This window comes from Perca flavescens, chromosome 12 (assembly GCF_004354835.1).
Source record: "Perca flavescens isolate YP-PL-M2 chromosome 12, PFLA_1.0, whole genome shotgun sequence".
Taxonomy (NCBI): Eukaryota; Metazoa; Chordata; class Actinopteri; order Perciformes; family Percidae; genus Perca; species Perca flavescens.
In genome coordinates, this window is record NC_041342.1 from 34189433 (window position 1) to 34212505 (window position 23073).

The 23073-nt window shown below is 40.3% G+C and overlaps 1 protein-coding gene across 1 annotated transcript in view; it reads right to left on the reverse strand.

Annotated features, from left to right (window-relative positions):
* lamc1 (laminin, gamma 1) overlaps nucleotides 1-19442 on the reverse strand; it is a 141015-nt gene extending 121573 nt beyond the window's left edge. The window contains exon 1 of the mRNA XM_028592310.1: nucleotides 18735-19442. Coding sequence (XP_028448111.1) covers nucleotides 18735-19107 — 373 coding nt within the window. The 5' untranslated portion in view covers nucleotides 19108-19442. The remainder of the gene's footprint in view (nucleotides 1-18734) is intronic.
* Between the last annotated feature and the right edge of the window lie 3631 nt (nucleotides 19443-23073).

Consider the following 23073-nt stretch of genomic DNA (forward strand, 5'->3'; position numbering starts at 1 on the left):
GGATGGGTGGGTAGATGGGTAGATAAATGGGTGGGTAGATGGGTATATGGGTAGATGGATGGGTGGGTAGATGGGTAGATGGGTGGGTGGATGGGTAGATAAATGGGTGGGTAGATGGATGGGTGGGTATATGGGTAGATGAATGGGTGGGTAGATGGGTAGATGAATGGGTGGGTATATGGGTAGATGGATGGGTGGGTGAGATGGGTGGGTAGATAAATGGGTGGGTGAGATAGATGGGTGGGTAGATGGGTGGGTAGATGGGTGGGTAGATAGATGGGTAGATAAATGGGTGGGTAGATGAATGGGTGAATGGGTAGATGGATGGGTAGGTGGGTATATGGGTGGATGGGTGGGTGGGTAGATGGGTAGATAAATGGGTATGTAGATGAATGGGTATATGGGTGATGGGTGGGTAGATGGGTGGGTAAGTAGATGGGTGGGTATATGGGTGACATGGATGGATAGATGGATGGGTGGGTGGGTGGATAGATGGGTGGGTATATGGGTGGATGGATGGGTGGGTATATGGGAAGGTGGGTATATGGGTAGATGGGTGGGTGGGTGGATATATGGGTGGATGGATGGGTGGGTGGGTGGGTATAGGGTGATGGATGGGTGGGTATATGGGTGGGTGGGTGACAGGGGTGGGTGGGTAGGCAGGTGGGTATATAGATGGGTGGGTGGATGGGTGGATGGATACATACATACATACATACATACATACATACATGGTAGGTAGGTATATGGGTGGGTGGGTGGGTAGATGGGTGGGTATATGGGTGGATAGATAGATGGTTAGGTGGGTGGGTAGATGGATAGGTGGGTATATAGGAAGGTGGGTATATAGGTGGGTAGATAGGTGGGTAGATAGATATATATATATATATATATATATATATATATATATATATATATATATATATATATATATATATATATATATATATATATAGGTAGGTAGATAGGTAGGTATATAGGAAGATACATACTTTAACATACTTTTAGACATTAAGGTGTCCAATAGCTTATACACATCATACACACACACAGAGGCACACAGACATAAGACAACCACGCACACATACACACCACACAAATACAAAGAAAGGTATCAAACGTGTGCCCTAACAGTAGTTAGAGTGTAGCAGGTTTAAAGGAGCAGTCTGGAAAAAACTGCAGAAAAGGTGCAATGGTATCATAGTGCAAGAGTGTGCAAATTCTATATCTATTAAAGTACAAAATATTAACACACAAAAATATTAAAAAACAAAAAATGTGGAAAAGATGAAACGTGACGTTTAGGTTTACAGCAGCACGTAAATCCGTCCTGGAGTCTGCACCCTAATTATCCCTCAACGCTTCGCTCGGCTCGGAAAACGAGTCACAGAAGGCTAAAATTACCCTGCATGCATCTGCTTGTCCCCTGTAATGCATCTCTGCTGGTTCGCAGACTCGGAGTCGGCTATAATAATAGAAACTGGTCTCTCGCTGCTCTCCCTCAGGCCGTGAACCACTTCCTCTCCCCTAGACTCGAGACCCTCTACGCTGGTCTAACACACTCAGAGTCTCCCCTACACTTAAGACCCTCTACGCTGGTCTAACACACTCACAGTCTCCCCTAGACTCAAGACCCTCTACGCTGGTCTAACACACTCAGAGTCTCCCCTACACTTAAGACCCTCTACGCTGGTCTAACACACTCACAGTCTCCCCTAGACTCAAGACCCTCTACGCTGGTCTAACACACTCACAGTCTCCCCTAGACTCAAGACCCTCTACGCTGGTCTAACACACTCACAGTCTCCCCTAGACTCAAGACCCTCTACGCTGGTCTAACACGCTCAGAGTCTCCCCTAGACTCAAGACCCTCTACGCTGGTCTAACACGCTCAGAGTCTCCCCTAGACTCAAGACCCTCTACGCTGGTCTAACACGCTCAGAGTCTCCCCTAGACTCAAGACCCTCTACGCTGGTCTAACACGCTCAGAGTCTCCCTAGACTCAAGACCCTCACGCTGGTCTAACACGCTCAGAGTCTCCCCTAGACTCAAGACCCTCACGCTGGTCTAACACGCTCAGAGTCTCCCCTAGACTCAAGACCCTCTACGCTGGTCTAACACGCTCAGAGTCTCCCCTAGACTCAAGACCCTCTACGCTGGTCTAACACACTCAGAGTCTCCCCTAGACTCAAGACCCTCTACGCTGGTCTAACACACTCAAGGCCGGTTTACAGTCGCCGTAGCCGAGCTGGCGCTCACCACTTCACAGGTGTGCTTTGTCAGGGTTCATTAGTGGAAGTTTTTTCCCTTATTAATAAAAAAGCAAAGGGTGGCTACTTTAAAGAATCTAAAATATAAGACATGTTTTCAGTTATTTCACACTTTTTTGTTAAGTACATAATTCCATATGTGTTCATTCATAGTTTTGATGCCTTCAGTGAGAATCTACAATGTAAATAGTCATGAAAATAAAAAGGAAACACAGGACCTCGCCGATTATCGGCTCGGTGTCTCGGGGCCTTAACACACTCAGTTTCCTCTTCCCACCGAACAGGAAACACTTCCCCATGTCAGTCTACTGTCGGGTCAAAGGTCAAAGGTCTCTGCAGCCAGAAAGGGTCGTCATAACTTCCAGATGTGACAAACAACTGGAATGTCGAAAAAACATCCAAGGCATCACAAAAGCATCACAAAAGCGCCAGAAAAATCAGAAACTCATGAATCTTTTTATTTTATCTTATTTTAATTTTTTTGGGGGGCATTTCTGCCTTTATTGGACAGCAAAGCTGAGATATGAAAAGGGTCGCAGGTTGGATTCAAACCCTGGACTAGGGCTGCTCGATTATGGAAAAAATAATAATCACGATTATTTTGGCCAATGTTGAAATCACGATTATTTAACACGATTACTCATTAACCTTTGGATATAATGGATAGTGTCCAGGGTATAATCTTATCTCACAGAAAGTCAATCAGAATAAATTCTGTTTTGTGAGTCGGTTCAGCTCTTAATTTACACAGCTAATGAGCAATTCCAGATACATAACACAATGTGCATCTCACATCACATTTTCACTCACTAGGACCACTACTAGCCTACTGTCATTACTAAACATTGTGCCAAAAATAATGTCGCCCCCAGTGGGCTTATTTACTAAGGAAAAAATCCAGCACATAGGCGGTACCTTAGAGTAACGTTACGTGAAACAGGTGATTTAATGTCCCTGCTCATTTACATACAGTTTAACAACAAAACTAAATGCTAAGGGAAGGTTAATATGTTTTTTCATGTTGTTTTTGAGCAGTATGCCTATATGCACCGCCACTAAGCTGGAACAAGTTTTACACAGTAAGTGAATACAGCGTGTCGGGAGAATACAAAGTTTACTACAGCGGGGGGGCAGTGGCAGAGGGACTGCAGCCGCAGGGTTAGCTAACGTTAGCTGCTCCCAGACAACTGAGTTGGTTTAGCCTCTTATGCTCACCAAAACGCTGCTGTGGCTGATCTCCTTCTGCCATCTTTATTCGCGCTGAGTTTTTATATTCCAACGGAGGATATGCACACAACTTGCCTCCCTGACTGTATAAGCTGAGAGTTTATGGCTTCGGGAGGGGCGGATGTGCGCATGCGCGTGTTATTCAGAACACAAGACAAAATAAGAGTGTTCTTGCAAAACAGAACATGGCAAAATAATCGTTTTTTTCTCGATTATACTATTTTGGTGATCGTTGGGAGCCAAAATCGAAATTGAAAAGCAAAATTCAATTAATTGCACAGCCCTACCCTGGACCTTCTGCCTCGAGGAATAAATCCTCTACACGTGCGCCAGCTCTACCAACTGAGCTAACCGGCCACAGAAAACTCGTGAATTACGGTTTAAAGTTCTAACAAACAAATAAAGTCGGGATAAAAACATAAGCTTCAAGAAAAAAGGGTCCGAAACGTTAAAAGCTGCACGTTGGGTTCCCTCAGAGCTGCTTCCAGCTGAGGTTCCCACAGAGTTTCCTCTTCCTGCGGGACAGGAAACGCTTCCACATGTCTGGTCTACAGTCGGGTCAAAGGTCAAAGGTCTCTGCAGCCAGAAAGCTTGGTCCCAACGGGACGTAGTGCATGGACCAGAGTCCATGCACGAAAAACATGTTTACAGAGAACTTAGGGCTGGGCAATATATCGATATTATATCGTAATATGACATAAGTGTCTTCCTGGTTTTAAAGGCTGTATTACAGTGAAGTGATGTACTTTTCTGACCTTACCAGACTGTTCTAGCTGTTCTGTTATTTGCCTTCTCCTCAGTTAGACATCATGTCCACATTACTGACAGAGGTGGGAATCACCAGAGGCCTCACGATACGATATCATCACGATACTTATGTCACGATACTATATTATTGCGATTTCAAACATATTGCAATGATTAACTTTTTTCCAACTTCAAATTTTTCCCAATTTTAAATGAATTCCCCAAAAAGGAAACTTTGTCAACATCTGTTTTATCTAAAAAAGATGCATTTCTCTGTTTGTTCATCTCACTTCAGTTGTATTGTTCCAAAATGGGATTGTGTCAGGCAGTTAAACTGACCAACACATATATCATAAAAGATCCATACTTGGCGTCTGTGTATCGATACAGTATTGCCACAGAAAATATTGCGATACTATGCTGTATCAAATTTTTTCACCACACCTAATTACTGATTATTATTTATCTAAAATCTAAGTGTGGAGATATTTTGTTAATCCACCAATTGTCAACCATATAATATCTCCGCAATATCGAGATCTTGGTATTTGGTCAAAACTATCGTGCTGATTGTCGACTAATCGGTGGTTTTGGTCTTAGTCAACTTAGATCTCTGTAGTCCATTAGTCATGTCTGATGCTGTTTTCATGCTGAATGACTTATTTCCAAGAAACGTACGAGCACATCTCGGGTAAACACAAGAATTAAAGTGGTGCTTTTAGCACGACTCTTAGTGGAGAAACTCAGATTTACAGATCTGTCGATTAAATCAACTAATCGATACAATAGAATTAGTGTTAGTTGACTAAGAATTTCCTCAATCGAGCACAGCCCTAATTATTTTGATGGATGGATGAGTTGTTTGGGTCTCCAAAATGTCAAAAAAGTGTGGAAAAATGTACGTAAGTGTTTCCTATTTTCCTCTCTGTGACAGTAAAGTGACTGTCTTTGTTGCAGACGGCGATGGAAACGTCGAGCTGCAGAGCTCGAGTGTTTTCTCCGAGAGCAGAGCGGTGACTTTGCCCTCCAGTCAGAGAGACACCAAACTCTCATCGCTGCAGTACGTCGGAGGCTCGGCTGGAAACGCTCCAGCTGTAATTACCGTCCGCTCACGAGTTCCTGCCGTGACTTCGGCGTCTCCCCAGATGTGGAGTTTAATAACAGCGTGTCGCCGCTGCGTTTGGGAGCCCGACTGAGTGAAGAACTCAACAAAGAGGAAAATGGACAAGCTCCAACACGAGCCGAGATCAGGTGGTTTCCCCTCGGGGCTGTGGGAGACTGGCCCCTTCCTGCCGTAGCACTAGAGGTGTTGAAATTAATCATATAATTAGGCCTGTCCTCGACTAAAGAAATTCTTAGTCGACTAACACTTATAGGATTTTGTCGACTAATCGATTAGTTGATTTAATTGACAGAGCTGTGCTCTTTGAGAGGTGGTTAAGACTAGAAAAGCACAATATAAATGTAGTTAATTAACCATCTGTAAAACTGAGTTTCTCCACAATTAATCCTGCAAAAGCACCACTTTAAATCTTGTGTTTACCATAAATGTGCTCAGAAGTTTCTTGGAAATGAGTAATTAAGCATGAATAAGCATAAAAAATGACTAATCGACTAAAGAAATCTTAGTCGACTAAGACCAAAACCACCGATTAGTCGACTAATCGACTAGAGGTGGCAGCCCTACAAATAATGGATGCATGGAATCGTGGACATGGACAATGCTGCATCGATAATCGGCCGGTTTACATATTCTGGTTTGTGTTTTTGCACATTCAGGAAGTGCCATGTACTCAGTGCTGTATAGTTTTATGTATCCAAGTTATTTAGTATTAGAGCACTGCAGAATGTTTGGTTTTTGAAGCTTGAAAAGCTATGAATTAAATATCCTACATGGCTTTAACAGAAACATGGATTAAATATCCTACATGGCTTTAATAGAAACATGATTAAATATCCTACATGGCTTTAATAGAAACATGATTAAATATCCTACATGGCTTTAATAGAAACATGGATTAAATATCCTACATGGCTTTAACAGAAACATGATTAAATATCCTACATGGCTTTAACAGAAACATGGATTAAATATCCTACATGGCTTTAATAGAAACATGGATTTGACGCATCGCGATGCATCGAGATATCGGGAGATCAGTGAAGATTGACACCTCTACGTAGCGCCCACTTTGGATGGTTAGTATTGTCCCAAAATGAAAACTTATGTTAAAACACTCACCGGAAATGATGAGCGGTCAAAATCTGAGACTCAAAATCGGAGGAAAATCTTTTAAACTGACCTTTGTCAATCCAAAAAAATAAACTCATCAACTGCACGGCCTATTTCTCTCTTAAAATGTTCTCAGAAACACGTTTCGGTGAACTATTTTAGTACAATATAAGAATTAAAAGAGACTTCAGATACAGTATTAGGGGACCACTAAGGTCTATATAAAAGAGACTTCAGATACAGTATTAGGGGACCACTAAGGTCTATATAAAAGAGACTTCAGATACAGTATTAGGGGACCACTAAGGTCTATATAAAAGAGACTTCAGATACAGTATTAGGGGACCACTAAGGTCTATATAAAAGAGACTTCAGATACAGTATTAGGGGACCACTAAGGTCTATATAAAAGAGACTTCAGATACAGTATTAGGGGACCACTAAGGTCTATATAAAAGAGACTTCAGATACAGTATTAGAGGACCACTAAGGCCTATATAAAAGAGACTTCAGATACAGTATTAGGGGACCACTAAGGTCTATATAAAAGAGACTTCAGATACAGTATTAGGGGACCACTAAGGTCTATATAAAAGAGACTTCAGATACAGTATTAGGGGACCACTAAGGTCTATATAAAAGAGACTTCAGATACAGTATTAGGGGACCACTAAGGTCTATATAAAAGAGACTTCAGATACAGTATTAGGGGACCACTAAGGTCTATATAAAAGAGACTACCAAGCCATCACCTCCCGTTAGCATCCCATTGACTCCCATTCATTTTTACATCACTTTGACAGAGAATAACTTTACATCTGAAGCGTTTAAAGACTCTATTCGTCTGTTGTTTATTTCTAAAGAAACACGACAATGTATAAAAGGCTCCATTACCTTGTAGCTCACGTTATGGCTCTGTAGCAGAACGCTTTTATAACAATAGGCTAACGATTGGGCCATAACCACGAGACTTACTGTCACACAGTAGAGGAATTACCGTATAGTACAGGAGAAGCTCACAGGCAGTTTGGACTTCCATTAGCTGTTTAGGTTTAATTACTAATGTTAACTAGCATGTTAGTGATCAGTAATTACTAATGTTAACTAGCATGTTAGTGATCAGTAATTACTAATGTTAACTAGCATGTTAGTGATCAGTAATTACTAATGTTAACTAGCATGTTGGTGATCAGTAATTAGCCTGAGCCTATGTTATCTCCTTACATATACCTAGTCGATGTAGAGGTGCGATTGATTTATGCACCTTAATGGTTTTCCCATCTGTTGGAGCTGGACTTGGATGAAGTGTGCTTAACCACACGGGAAACATGAACTGTTTTTCACGAGATAAAAACGTGGGAAAATTAAAAAAAGCGAGAAGACAAAACAACGTGTTGCGTTCAAGCAGCCTGATCTCAAAGGCTCGGGCGTCGGAGAGACCTTAAACACACCTTCAGCCGGTCAGCCCTCCTCTTCTTCTTCTTCTTCTTCTCTCGTCCTTCAGATTAAAACGCTGGGCTCAGACTAAACAGAGAGATGATAGCATCTGCTGTCGCTCTGTTCTGTTATCAGATCTCTCTTTCTCTCTGTCTCTGCGTTGTGTGCAGTTTGTGAAGGTGATTTGGTTTTTTTCTTTTTAATTTCTGTAGGTGTTTATGGTGAAGAGATATTGTTAAAATTTATTGTGAAGAGATACTGTTAAAATTGTAAATAAAGTTTTTTCAAAAATCTAAAAAATCTATCTCCCTCCCTCTCTGTCTCTCTCCAGTCTTATTGTAGACATTTAGTTTAGTTTCTGTCTCCATTTCTATCGTCTCGTGTGTTGTGTACAGCTCCAAGTAAACGTGAATATTAGAGAAATATATATATATATATATATATATATATATATATATATATATATATATATATATATATATATATATATATATATATATATATATATATATATTAAGTCTTATTAATGATGTGTTTATCAGAAGAACAGGAGGAAACTGCAGTATTCTGAGCCTGTAAACGTAGTCATCGCAGTTCTGGTTGTGCAGGAAGGTTAGTTTAAACCAGAAACATCTAGATTAACATTCAATCTGAGACAGAGAAGCCGATGGATGGCTTCATTTTGTGGCGCTGCTGCAGCTGAAAGCAGGTGCGTTCAAGGACCCTCCAAACGTTGGAGGGTTTCTGAGTGTCGGCTGTTGAGTTGCCCAAAATTCACATGAGCCAGTTTACAAAAAGAAAATTCCTCTTCTCAAAGCCGAGAGAGGACAGAGCCACATCTCCTGGAAATCAGAGCTCTTAAAAGGGAACTACCGGTAGTCCCAACCTGGACCCCGTGTGTGTGTGTGTATGTGTGTGTCTTTCTCTCTATGTGTGTGTGTCTGTTTATATGCGTCTTTCTGTGTGTGTGTGTGTGTGTGTGTGTGTGTGTGTGTGTGTGTGTCTGTCTGTCTGTCTCTATGTGTGTGTGTGTTTGTGTGTCTGTATGTGTCTTTCTCTGTGTGTGTGTCTTTTTCTGTGTGTGTGTCTGTATATGTTTGTGTGTCTTTCTCTGTGTCTGTCTTTCTCTGTGTGTGTGTGTGTGTGTGTGTGTGTGTGTGTGTGTGTGTGTGTGTGTGTGTGTCTGTCTTTCTCTCTGTGTGTGTGTGTGTGTGTCTGTCTTTCTCTATGTGTGTGTGTCTTTATCGGTCTGTGTGTGTGTGTCTTTCTCTGTGTGTGTCTCTTTCTGTGTGTGTGTGTGTGTGTCTTTATCTGTCTGTGTGTGTGTGTGTGTGTCTGTCTGTCTGTCTCTATGTGTGTGTGTGTCTTTCTCTATATGTGTGTGTGTGTGTGTGTGTGTCTTTCTCTGTGTGTGTGTGTGTGTGTGTGTGTGTCTGTTGTCACCATGTTTGCTGACAGCTATTGGTCTACCTCCGTCAACAACCTGCGAGCGTTTCCTCGTGGCGTCTGGTCACTCATCACGCTGCACTTTGAAGAACAAACGCCACATTCTTGTCAACGCGTGCCAATTAAAAAGGCCCCGCGGTGCGTTCAGGGTCACTGCTGACAACACAACTCCTGTCCCCGAAACAACAACCTGAGCAGCAAACATTCATCCATTCACAGTCGTCAACTATTAAAGTAATCTCCAACTATTCTTATAATGCATCAATCAGTCGGAGTCATTTTTTGATGATAAAACAGGTCAACTTGTGTGATGTCAGCTTGTTAAACATGAATATTTACTAGTTTCTTCTCTCCTCTGGGACAGGACACTGAATATCTTTCATTTGTGGACAAAACATGACATGTGAGGATGTCATCTTGGCTTTTTGGAAACACTGGTCTACATTTTAGAGACCCAAGAACTGACCCGACCAATCAGTAGCTGCAGAGAGTGAGCGTCAGTGTATGTGCAGCTCTGTGAGGAACGATATCTCTGAGAGTTTAACACATTCACACCCTGATCCGCCATCATAAACCTGAGTCAGCAACAAGTCTCAGTGCCGGGTGCAAAGGACCATTCTGGGTCCACCCTGCATTCCACGCCATATACATAAACCTGAGTCAGCAACAACAGTCTCATGTGCCAGGAGAGTAGTAAAGGACAGGAGACAGGGTAGAGAGACCAGTCTAGTATGTAGACACCAGACCAGCAGTAGAGAGACAGCAGTAGAGAGTAGTATCCATGAGAGAGTATTCTGCAGACCTTTTGTAGAGACAGCAGTAGAGAGTCTATGTAGAGACAAGTTCAATAAACTGCATTTAATATACCTTTAAGTAGAGAGTAGTATGTAGAGAGACCTCCATTATAAACCACTGAAAGTAGCAGCAGTGACACCAGCGTGAACTGTTTGAATATTATAACAAAAATGGTTGAAATTCCAATGGTATTATATAGAGGAAGACTGACAGATCTGGAGTGCATTGTGGGAAAACCCTGCTGAGAGGTTTTCTCAGCCATAAAACAACAAGTGCACTTCTTTCTCTTTGCCGTCTGAGTGTCCCAGCTGTTGCAAATTATACCAATGTGTGTGTGTGTGTGTGTGTGTGTGTGTGTGTCTGTGTGTGTGTGTGTGTGTGTGTGTGTGTGTGTGTGTGTGTGTGTGTGTGTGTGTGTGTGGAGTCATCTGGGGCGACCCTTTGTTTGGAGTCTGAGGAATGAGCTCAGCGTGGGAAACTGGGATGTGGAGAGATTATGAGATCTGCACAGCTGGAAACCTCTGGACGGCTGATCGCAGCTGATGAAAGAGACATGCGGAGACACTTTAACCCTCAAAAAGACCCTTAAATGTTCCTTAAAACACCCTCCAGCTTCATTTCAGACGGACGTGTATGTCTAGAGCTTTAGATAAAGTTCTGATTGGCTTTCCAACTTCCCTATTTTTTACGTGAAGAGACACGGAGACTGTGAAAATTAGGGCTGTGCTCGATTGAAGAAATTCTTAGTCGACTAACACTCATTCTATTGTCTCGACTAATCGATTAGTTGATTTAATCGATCTGTAAATCTGAGTTTCTCCACAAAGAGTCGTGCTAAAAGCACCACATTAATTCTTATGTTTACCAGAGATGTGCTCGTACGTTTCTTGGAAATAAGTCATTCAGCATGAAAACAGCATCAGACATGACTAATGGATTGAAGAGATCTAATGGTGCGTTCTTTTTGTCCACCGCAGTCAATCTACGAGTTGTTTTCCGGAGTTACGAACCGGAAGTTGCAAAAAGAGCCCCCCCCGAGGTTGTATATATACGACTCGTCATGTCGTCTGAACTCAGAGGACCCCGAGTTCACTTTCAAAGATGGCTACGACGTGCATCACACGTAGTAAACATTGTGGTTATTAAAAAATTTTAAGCACTTTTGTCTTTTTGTAACCAAATGAAGAAGTCGTACACATAGTGCTGTATACTGCTACCTATAGACATGTCTCTATAGTCTTATTAGGAGTTAAACATAGTGCTGTATACTGCTACCTATAGACATGTCTCTACAGTCTTATTAGGAGTTAAACATAGTGCTGTATACTGCTACCTATAGACATGTCTCTACAGTCTTATTAGGAGTTAAACATAGTGCTGTATACTGCTACCTATAGACATGTCTCTACAGTCTTATTAGGAGTTAAACATAGTGCTGTATACTGCTACCTATAGACATGTCTCTACAGTCTTATTAGGAGTTAAACATAGTGCTGTATACTGCTACCTATAGACATGTCTCTACAGTCTTATTAGGAGTTAAACATAGTGCTGTATACTGCTACCTATAGACATGTCTCTACAGTCTTATTAGGAGTTAAACATAGTGCTGTATACTGCTACCTATAGGCATGTCTCTACAGTCTTATTAGGAGTTAAACATAGTGCTGTATACTGCTACCTATAGACATGTCTCTACAGTCTTATTAGGAGTTAAACATAGTGCTGTATACTGCTACCTATAGACATGTCTCTACAGTCTTATTAGGAGTTAAATACCGCCTGATTAGTTATTTTGGAGCTTGTGCAGCTGAAATTGTCTAGAGACGCTCGGTTGCTATATGACAACAATGGCTTTAAGCCGAGTCTGGAGCTGAAAGCAGAGCAGTAGCCTAACGTTAACGTTAATCAAATGTGATTTTCATGTAACAAACTGTGAAATATATTTGTGTAATATGTCAATAACTGGGTGAAGAGAATCCTAAATGTTACAAAAATCCATCTTTTCTCCGACTCGTAGTATCGTGTGACAAAAAGAACGCAACAACCCCGCAGGTTATTCGTTTTTCGAGCTACTATTCGCGATTACAAGACAAAAAGAAGAACGCACCATAAGTTGACTATGACCAAAACCACTGATTAGTCGACTAATCCACTAAGAGGGAGCAGCACCCAGCGAAAACACACTCAAATTCTGTTTTCTCTGCATGCATTTCTATTTGTTGACATGTTTTTTTATGAAACTTTTGCACACTAAAAAAGGCACAAAAACTCCCACTGAAACATTTCCAACACACAGTCTGAGTTTCCTTCATGGACTTCAGCTGGAGATGAGTGAAGGAGGCCCCCCTTCTCCGTCCATCTGCGGGTCTTTTCATGTCGAGTCGGGACACGCCACGCCACGTCTTCCTGCCGCATCAAAGAGTCCAAACACACAGAAAATGAGCAGACCGTAGCTCCACAAACACACCGTGTTTCCGGAGATTAAAAAAAAGAGCCTCGCAGGCATCGCAGCCTCGAATCTCAACGCTGGCATCATAAAACACAGGATCGAAAAGCTCTCAGACACAGACCCAGTCAACGGGGTTATCATAAAACACAGGATCAGCAGGGAGTCAGGTATGTGTGGAGAGACAGCAGTAGAGAGTAGTATGTAGAGAGACATCATAAAGAGACAGTAGACAGGGGTATGTAAAGACAGCAGTCAACAGTAGAGAGTACACAGGTTAGGAGACAACAGTAGAGAGTAATGGAGACAGCAGTTTATGTAGAGAGACAGCAGTAGAGAGGTAAGAGGTGTAGTAGTAGAGAGACAGCAGTAGAGAGTAGTATGTAGTATGTAGAGAGACAGCAGTAGAGAGTAGTATGTAGAGAGACAGCAGTAGAGAGTAGTACAACAGAGACAGCAGTAGAGAGTAGTATGTAGAGAGACAGCAGTAGAGAGTAGTATGTGAGATGTAGAGACAGCAGTAGAGAGTATGTAGTATGTAGAGACAGCAGTAGAGAGTAGTATAGAGTGTAGAGAGACAGAGACAGAGAGAGTAGTATGTAGAGAGACAGTAGAGAGTAGTATGTAGAGAGACAACAGTAGAGAGTAGTATGTAGAGAGACAACAGTAGAGAGTAGTATGAGAGTAGAGAGACAGCAGTAGAGAGTAGTATGTAGAGAGACAACAGTAGAGAGTAGTATGTAGAGAGACAACAGTAGAGAGTAGTATGTAGAGAGACAACAGTAGAGAGTAGTATGTAGAGAGACAGCAGTAGAGAGTAGTATGTAGAGAGACAGCAGTAGAGAGTAGTATGTAGAGAGACAACAGTAGAGAGTAGTATGTAGAGAGACAACAGTAGAGAGTAGTATGTAGAGAGACAACAGTAGAGAGTAGTATGTAGAGAGACAACAGTAGAGAGTAGTATGTAGAGAGAGTAGTATGTAGAGACAACAGTAGAGAGTAGTATGTAGAGACAACAGTAGAGAGTAGTATGTAGAGAGACAACAGTAGAGAGTAGTATGTAGAGAGACAGCAGTAGAGAGTAGTATGTAGAGAGAGACAGCAGTAGAGAGTAGTATGTAGAGAGACAACAGTAGAGAGTAGTATGTAGAGAGACAGCAGTAGAGAGTAGTATGTAGAGAGGGAATAGTCTGCACAGCTTTCTGATTCTCTGACTGTCGTCTCTGTTGAAACTCATTATGCCAGAAAAACACCAAATGTTTACAGTCTTTTTAAACAGGAAACAATTTCAACAGGAAGACTAACTCTAGAAACTCAACGAGCCCTTCAACTTTCAACAAACTGTCGCGGGATCACTTCCTGTGCAGCCGACAAATATTTACTGAAAGATGTAATCACACAATCACAAGAAAACACTTACACTCCGCTGGACTTTGGTTTAAATACTCCGTTACCTAGAAATCTGTGGTGCTTTAAAAGGGGTAATTTCCAACCCTACGTTCATGTGTCTTAGTGACTGATGGGAACAACATTCTCTGACATTGGTCCAGTATTAAGAGAGATGGAGAAACAAGCTACAATATAAGTAAATAGTAAGTGTCCAGCTTGTATTTACTTTCACTAAAGTGCTTGTTTTGCCGCTGCCAGACTCAGATTAATATTCTAAGTGTCTGACAACATTATGAAAGGATTTCTAAGGAGGTCTACCTTTTTGTTAAAGAGTAAGATCCATTTTTTAGATAAAAACATCTGTGAAATTGCATTGGCTAACCCCACCAGACTCCATGTAAATAAACAGTAATTTTGGCATCGTAAAATACACTTCATTCAAAGTCCACAGAAACTAAATAAAACTATGAAAAGCCATTTTGAGATGTCTTTACACTTTAACCAACCATCACAACTCTAGATTTGTTAAAATAAACACATAGTTTACTGATTTACATGTGAAAATATGTTGGCTCTATACACGCTAAAAGTAGTGTTTTTTTAAAATGGAGTCTGGTGGGTTTAGCGCTAGCGACTTCAGAGCTGTTTCTGGTTAAACAGAAAGGTCTTAAAGAGGTTTTAAAAGTCTATCTCAGTAGGGATCCATCCCATAATGTTGTCAGACACTTAGAATAATATTTGGAGTCTGTCAGCAGTTGTTTCTCTTTAATACTGGACAAGTTTCAGAGATTGTTGTTCTCATCAGTCACTTAGACACAGAAACATGGTAAACAGGGTCCAGGTTGACCCTTTAAAACGTTTGCTTTTTTCTCCTAATATTTAGGCTTTTTTCTTGTAATATTCAAAAGAAATTCTGGAAATATATATTTTTTTAAATCCAACTTTTCTCACAATACTTGGCAAAAAATATATATAAGAGACAAAATCCTGATGATAGAATAAAATAGAATATTACAACTTTTTATAAAATATTACAACTATTTTATAAAATATAACAACTATTTTATAAATTACAACTATTTTGTAAAATATTACAATTTCTTTTGTAAAATATTACAATTTTTTTCTAAAATATAACACCTATTTTCTCAAATATTAAAAGTTTTTCTAAAATATTACAACTTTTTTATAAATTACAACTATTTTCCTTGAAATATTACAACTTTGAAGTCAACAAAACGATAAAAACATCAAAAAACAGTGCAAAAAGCTGAAGAAAAAAAAAAAAAAAAAAAAGAGTGCAAAAAGCAACAAACAAAGTGAAAAGAGAGCGTCAACATTGGCGTGTAGCTGCTGGAGGAGCTGAATAGCCCTGAGAGGATTACCTCCAGCAGAACAAAGCTGGTGTGCCGAGCTGTAATTAGGAAGGAAACAAAGAGAACTTGGCCCGGAGGAGTGTGTAATTAAAACTCATTTCCATGTGAAAACGAGGAATCAGAGTTCAGCACCTGAGGCTGCAGAGACGGCAGCGTGACCGAACCTCTCAGGAATGTGAGTCGGTGTTAAAAACAGCCCCCGGGCTGCAGAAATAGACTCAGGTATTTAAAAAAAAAAAAAAAAAAAAAAAAAAAGGGCCGAGCCGCAAAGTGCCGGGAAATCTAAAGACGCCGGCGGCTGACAGAGCTGCAGATAGAGAGAGAGAGATTCAACACGAGAACACGTAGAAGTGCACAGACGAATGCATCAGGTGTCAACTAAACTAGTCAAATATTACACCAAATATTAAGATTATAATACAGAACTCATGTTAGAAACCTCTGAAAGTTTCAGGGTGAAATTAAAAGCTGGATAAAGTGTGAATCCATAATATATACAGTACAGGCCAAAAGTTTGGACACACCTTCTCATTCAATGTGTTTCCTTTTTATTTTCATGACTATTTACATTGTAGATTCTCACTGAAGGCATCAAAACTATGAATGAACACATATGGAATTATGTACTTAACAAAAAAGTGTGAAATAACTGAAAACATGTCTTATATTTTAGATTCTTCAAAGTAGCCACCCTTTGCTTTTTTATTAATAAGGGAAATAATTCCACTAATGAACCCTGACAAAGCACACCTGTGAAGGTAAAACCATTTCAGGTGACTACCTCATGAAGCTCATTGAGAGAACACCAAGGGTTTGCAGAGTTATCAAAAAAAGCAAATATATATACAGAAAAATGCAGAGTGTTTTTGTGATTGTTGAGGGGTAAAAATCCTTGATTATGCAGCATGTTTTGTTAAAAAAAATGCAATGGAATATAGAGGATGCAATTTTGTGCAATGAAATTGCGGGAACTTGCAAAAACTGTGGCTGTGTTAAGTAAACGCAACATTTTTCTACTTTCTGCTAAGATATATTATGGGACTTTTATTCCAACAAAAATGCGGGGATTATGAAATCATCTAAGTAACCGCATATTTTGCGCAGAAATCGGCAATTTATGCGGCGCAAGTGTGGCATATTTGAAAAAAATGCGCATAATTGCGTTCTTCTGGAGGGACTGCATATATATATATATATATATATTAGTGTTAGAAACTGTTTAAGTCACATTGTTATATGCTATGGTGTTTTATCCTGTTAAAGAGAGTTAGTTGTGGGTTACTAATTGTTGTTTTATAAAGTTACTACCATGAGGGAGAAGGGAACGCAGTTAAGGGCTGCAATGGAGGAACAAAAATGTAACATAACTGGACTATTTAGTCAATATCGGGGCCGATATCCGATCCTAATATCGGATCAGTGCACCCCTAGTTACATTTTCAATGCAGGACTTGTACTGTAACATGTTACACTGTGGTATTAGTACTTTTACTGCAAAGTAAGTAAAGTATCTGAATACTTCTTTCAGACCAGCTGTTCTCAGACCCCTCCCCCTCCCAAACAACAACAGGTTGTTAACTTCACACCTCCGAACCAGACCAGTGTGTCAAACAAACACTGGAAATCACAAAAAGATGCAACTGGTGCTGCTGAGCCTACAGTCAGGTCAGGAAACAGGTTCAACCCCCATCTACACACACACACACACACACACACAACACACACACACACACACACACACACACACACACACACACACACACACACACACACACACACACACACATACAGAGATATACACACACACACACACACACAGATACACACAGATACACACACACACACACACACACACAGACATACACACATACACACACACACAGATACAGAGATACACACACAGAGACACACACACACACACACACACACACACACACACACACACACATATACACACACACACAGATACAGAGATATACACACACACACACAGATACAGAGATATACACACACACACACACAGATATACACACACACACACACACAGATACAGACACACACACACACAGATACAGATATATACACACACACACAGAGATACACACACACACACAGAAACGGAGATATATATATACACACACACACACAGATACAGAGATATATACACACACACACACACACACACACACACACACACACAGATATACACACACACACACAACCCCCAACAATGAAAACGATGTCCTCCATGATGAACTGCTAGCAGCAAGAAGAAATGCCTCATTCCCAAAGTGTTCCGAGTTACATCATCACTGGTCTCGAGCTCAAACCTTAAAATAAGAATAGAAGAGAGCAGCAGCACGGCAGTGACATTCCGACATTCCTCTGTCAGCTGGTTTTCTCCATTTTGGTATAAAATAAAGATCACCACAGCACCGTGTCCGTCACAGTTAAGCAGCAACCCTTTCATCTCCACACAGCAGCAAGTCACACCAAACTCCGCAGAAAACTTCGCCAATTTACCGTGTTCCCCCTAGTATGCAACCGGGATTCCATCATTTGTCACCGCTGCAGATAGTTTTTTTGTCAATCTTAACGAGGTTGTCTTCGATTCGGTAGCCAGCTACCACACACCAAACACTAGTTTGATTTGTAAACTTAAAAAAAAAAAAAAACTGTTTACAGCCTGGGGACCGCTGCCCGCTGAGGTGTATTTAACTTTACCGTAAGAAGTGAAGCGGCAGAGGCAAACCTGATATGTAAAGTTGAATTTACGAGCGAAAAGTACGGTTTAAGGGTACTGGGTGTGTGCCGAATCAAAGAAAAGATCGTTACGAATAATAGAGTATGTTTTGTGGTTATTTATGTAGGTTATTTCATCGGGAAGCAATGAAATCTTAAAATGTTCGTAGGATTCGGCGAGGCAAACCTGATCTGTAAAGTTGGAATTTGCGACAAAAAGGTATGGTTTATGTGCATTGGGTTTATGCCGAATAAAAGAGAAGTTCTTTAGGAATTTAAAGATATACGTGATATACGTCTTCATTTATGTACGTGAGTTATCTGGAAGCAAGACAACCTTTATTTTAATTGAAGGGTTTTACACAGGGATTCAGCGCGACAGAGGGGAAATCTGAACTCTAAAGTTGGAATTTACGACTTAAAGTATAGTTTAGGTGTACTGGGTGTATCCCGAATAAAATAGTAGTTAGTCAGGAATTATAAAATATAAGTCTTTGTGTAAATATAAGTACATGATTTTATCAGGAAGCAAGACAACTTTGAATTGTAGGTTTTTTTACATAGGGATTCGGCGCGGTGGATCTCGCGCGTGTACAAGAGGGTGTTATCGAAGAGGATCTTACCGAGGTGCAGGGTGAGGTTGATGGAGTTCGGGTACTGGATGCCCGCCAGCATGGTCTGGCTCTGCCACCACGTAGTATCCTGCTGGTTGTTGTAGTCGGTCAGGTACACGGCGCTGTGGTGGTTCCGGGGGTCCCGGGCGTCGCAGATGTGGCACGACTTAGTGACCCCGGTGGCGCCGGTCTGCACGCAGTACTCCTCCGGGGGAGAGCCGCAGGTGTTGGTCGCCACCACGGTTACATTAAAAGCTGCGTTAACGAACTCGGGCATGCAGCGCTGCGCGCGGTTCTGCTCGTCCGAACATTCATCCATGGCGGCCCGGACGCACATCGCCACCCAGCTCCAGGCAACCAGAGCCCCGATCAAACGTCGCATTTTTTTTTTCAGTCCTCTCCGTCTCCAACGCCAACCAGAAAAAGGGGGTCAAAAAAACTCCGACACAAACTCTCCCTGAACTTATTCCGAAAGTTTTTGCCCAAACTAATCCCGTTATAGCGACAGATTCCCCGAGGAAAACGGCTACAACCAGAGAGTAACGCAGACAGCGGGTGGTTGTCTTCGCTCCAGGCCGAGTCCAGAGCTTGTGTCCCGGCTCTTCTCGCTGGTGTGAATGTCTAAGCTCGGGGAGGGCCTCAGCTCTTTGTGTCCGCGGCCATGCAACTCCAGCAAAACTCCAGCAGGAAAAGACGGGAGTCCAGACTACACCCAGTCCGCTACTGCGCAGGTCTGAGGCGCAGAGGACACTCCGGCCACTTCCGTGACAAAACCTCAGGAAAAAACCTTGGACGGTGGTGGGAGAAGTATTCAGATCATTTACTGCAGTAAAAGTACTGATACCACACTGTAAAAAATACTCTGTTACAGTACAAGTCCTGCAGTGAAAATGTTAATTTAGTAAAAGTGTGTAAGTATCATCAGGGGAATGTAGTTTAAGTATTAAATTATTAAACATCAGATTTTATAAACTATGTGTTCTGTGTGGAGTAATCTTAATGTGTAAGGTAACTAGTAACTAAAGTAACTAGTAACTAAAGCTGGAACAGATGAATGTAGTGGAGTAACTAAAGTAACTAGTAACTAAAGCTGGAACAGATGAATGTAGTGGAGTAACTAAAGTAACTAGTAACTAAAGCTGGAACAGATGAATGTAGAGGAGTAACTAAAGTAACTAGTAACTAAAGCTGGAACAGATGAATGTAGCGGAGTAACTAAAGTAACAAGTAACTAGAACTGTAACAGATGAATGTAGAGGAGTAACTAAAGTAACTAGTAACTAAAGCTGGAACAGATGAATGTAGCGGAGTAACTAAAGTAAATAGTAACTAAAGCTGGAACAGACGAATGTAGCTGAGTAACTAAAGTAACTAGTAACTAAAGCTGTAACAGATGAATGTAGTGGAGTAACTAAAGTAACTAGTAACTAAAGCTGTAACAGATGAATGTAGCGGAGTAACTAAAGTAACTAGTAACTAAAGCTGGAACAGACGAATGTAGCGGAGTAACTAAAGTAACTAGTAACTAAAGCTGGAACAGATGAATGTATAGGAGTAACTAAAGTAACTAGTAACTAAAGCTGGAACAGATGAATGTAGCGGAGTAACTAAAGTAACAAGTAACTAGAACTGTAACAGATGAATGTAGAGGAGTAACTAAAGTAACTAGTAACTAAAGCTGGAACAGATGAATGTAGCGGAGTAACTAAAGTAACTAGTAACTAAAGCTGGAACAGACGAATGTAACTAACTAAAGTAACTAGTAACTAAAGCTGTAACAGACGAATGTAGCGGAGTAACTAAAGTAACTAGTAACTAAAGCTGGAAAGATGAATGTAACAGAAGAATGTAACTAAAGAGAACATGAATGTAAAACTAAAGTAACTAGTAACTAAAGCTGTAACAGATGAACGTAGCGGAGTAACTAAAGTAACTAGTAACTAAAGCTGTAACAGATGAATGTAGTGGAGTAACTAAAGTAACTAGTAACTAAAGCTGTAACAGATGAATGTAGCGGAGTAACTAAAGTAACTAGTAACTAAAGCTGTAACAGATGAATGTAGTGGAGTAACTAAAGTAACTAGTAACTAAAGCTGGAACAGATGAATGTAGCTGAGTAACTAAAGTAACTAGTAACTAAAGCTGGAACAGATGAATGTAGTGGAGTAACTAAAGTAACTAGTAACTAAAGCTGGAACAGATGAATGTAGTGGAGTAACTAAAGTAACTAGTAACTAAAGCTGTAACAGATGAATGTAGCTGGAACAGATGAAAGTAACTAGTAACTAAAGTAACTAGATAACTAAAGCTGGAACAGACGAATGTAACTAGTAACTAAAGTAACTAGTAACTAAAGCTGGAACAGATGAATGTAGAGGAGTAACTAAAGTAACTAAACTAAAGCTGGAACAGATGAATGTAAAGGAGTAACTAAAGAACAGTAACTAGAACTGTAACAGATGAATGTAGAGGAGTAACTAAAGTAACTAGTAACTAAAGCTGAAACAGAACTAAATAGTAACTAAAGCTGGAACAGATGAATGTAACGGAAACTAAAGTAACTAGTAACTAAAGCTGGAACAGATGAATGTAGAGGAGTAACTAAAGTAACTAGTAACTAGAACTGTAACAGATGAATGTAGAGGAGTAACTAAAGTAAATAGTAACTAAAAAGCTGGAACAGATGAATGTAGCGGAGTAACTAAAGTAACTAGTAACTAAAGCTGGAACAGATGAATGTAGCGGAGTAACTAAAGTAACTAGTAACTAAAGCTGGAACAGATGAATGTAGCGGAGTAACTAAAGTAACTAGTAACTAAAGCTGGAACAGATGAATGTAGAGGAGTAACTAAAGTAACTAGTAACTAAAGCTGTAACAGACGAATGTAGCGGAGTAACTAAAGTAACTAGTAACTAAAGCTGTAACAGATGAATGTAGCGGAGTAACTAAAGTAACTAGTAACTAAAGCTGGAACAGATGAATGTAGCGGAGTAACTAAATTAACTAGTAACTAAAGCTGGAACAGATGAATGTAGTGGAGTAACTAGTAACTAAAGCTGGAACAGATGAATGTAGCGTAGTAACTAAAGTAACTAGTAACTAAAGCTGTAACAGATGAATGTAGCGGAGTAACTAATGTAACTGGTAACTAAAGCTGAAACAGATGAATGTAGCGGAGTAACTAAAGTAACTAGTAACTAATGTAACTGGTAACTAAAGCTGTAACAGATGAATGTAGTGGAGTAACTAAAGTAACTAATAACTAATGTAACTGGTAACTAAAGCTGTAACAGATGAATGTAGCGGAGTGAATAAAGTAACTAGTAACTAAAGCTGGAACAGATGAATGTAGTGGAGTAACTAAAGTAACTAGTAACTAAAGCTGAAACAGATGAATGTAGCGTAGTAACTAAAGTAACTAGTAACTAAATCTGGAACAGATGAATGTAGCGGAGTAACTAAAGTAACTAGTAACTAAAGCTGGAACAGATGAATGTAGTGGAGTAACTAAAGTAACTAGTAACTAAAGCTGTAACAGATGAATGTAGCGGAGTAACTAAAGTAACTAGTAACAAAAGCTGGAACAGACGAATGTAGCTGAGTAACTAAAGTAACTAGTAACTAAAGCTGTAACAGATGAATGTAGTGGAGTAACTAAAGTAACTAGTAACTAAAGCTGTAACAGATGAATGTAGCGGAGTAACTAAAGTAACTAGTAACTAAAGCTGGAACAGACGAATGTAGCGGAGTAACTAAAGTAACTAGTAACTAAAGCTGGAACAGATGAATGTAGAGGAGTAACTAAAGTAACTAGTAACTAAAGCTGTAACAGATGAATGTAGCGGAGTAACTAAAGTAACAAGTAACTAGAACTGTAACAGATGAATGTAGAGGAGTAACTAAAGTAACTAGTAACTAAAGCTGGAACAGATGAATGTAGCGGAGTAACTAAAGTAACTAGTAACTAAAGCTGTAACAGATGAATGTAGCGGAGTAACTAAAGTAAATAGTAACTAAAGCTGGAACAGACGAATGTAGCGGAGTAACTAAAGTAACTAGTAACTAAAGCTGTAACAGATGAATGTAGCGGAGTAACTAAAGTAACTAGTAACTAAAGCTGGAACAGATGAATGTAGCGGAGTAACTAAAGTAACTAGTAACTAAAGCTGGAACAGATGAATGTAGAGGAGTAACTAAAGTAACTAGTAACTAAAGCTGTAACAGACGAATGTAGCGGAGTAACTAAAGTAACTAGTAACTAAAGCTGTAACAGATGAATGTAGCGGAGTAACTAAAGTAACTAGTAACTAAAGCTGGAACAGATGAATGTAGCGGAGTAACTAAAGT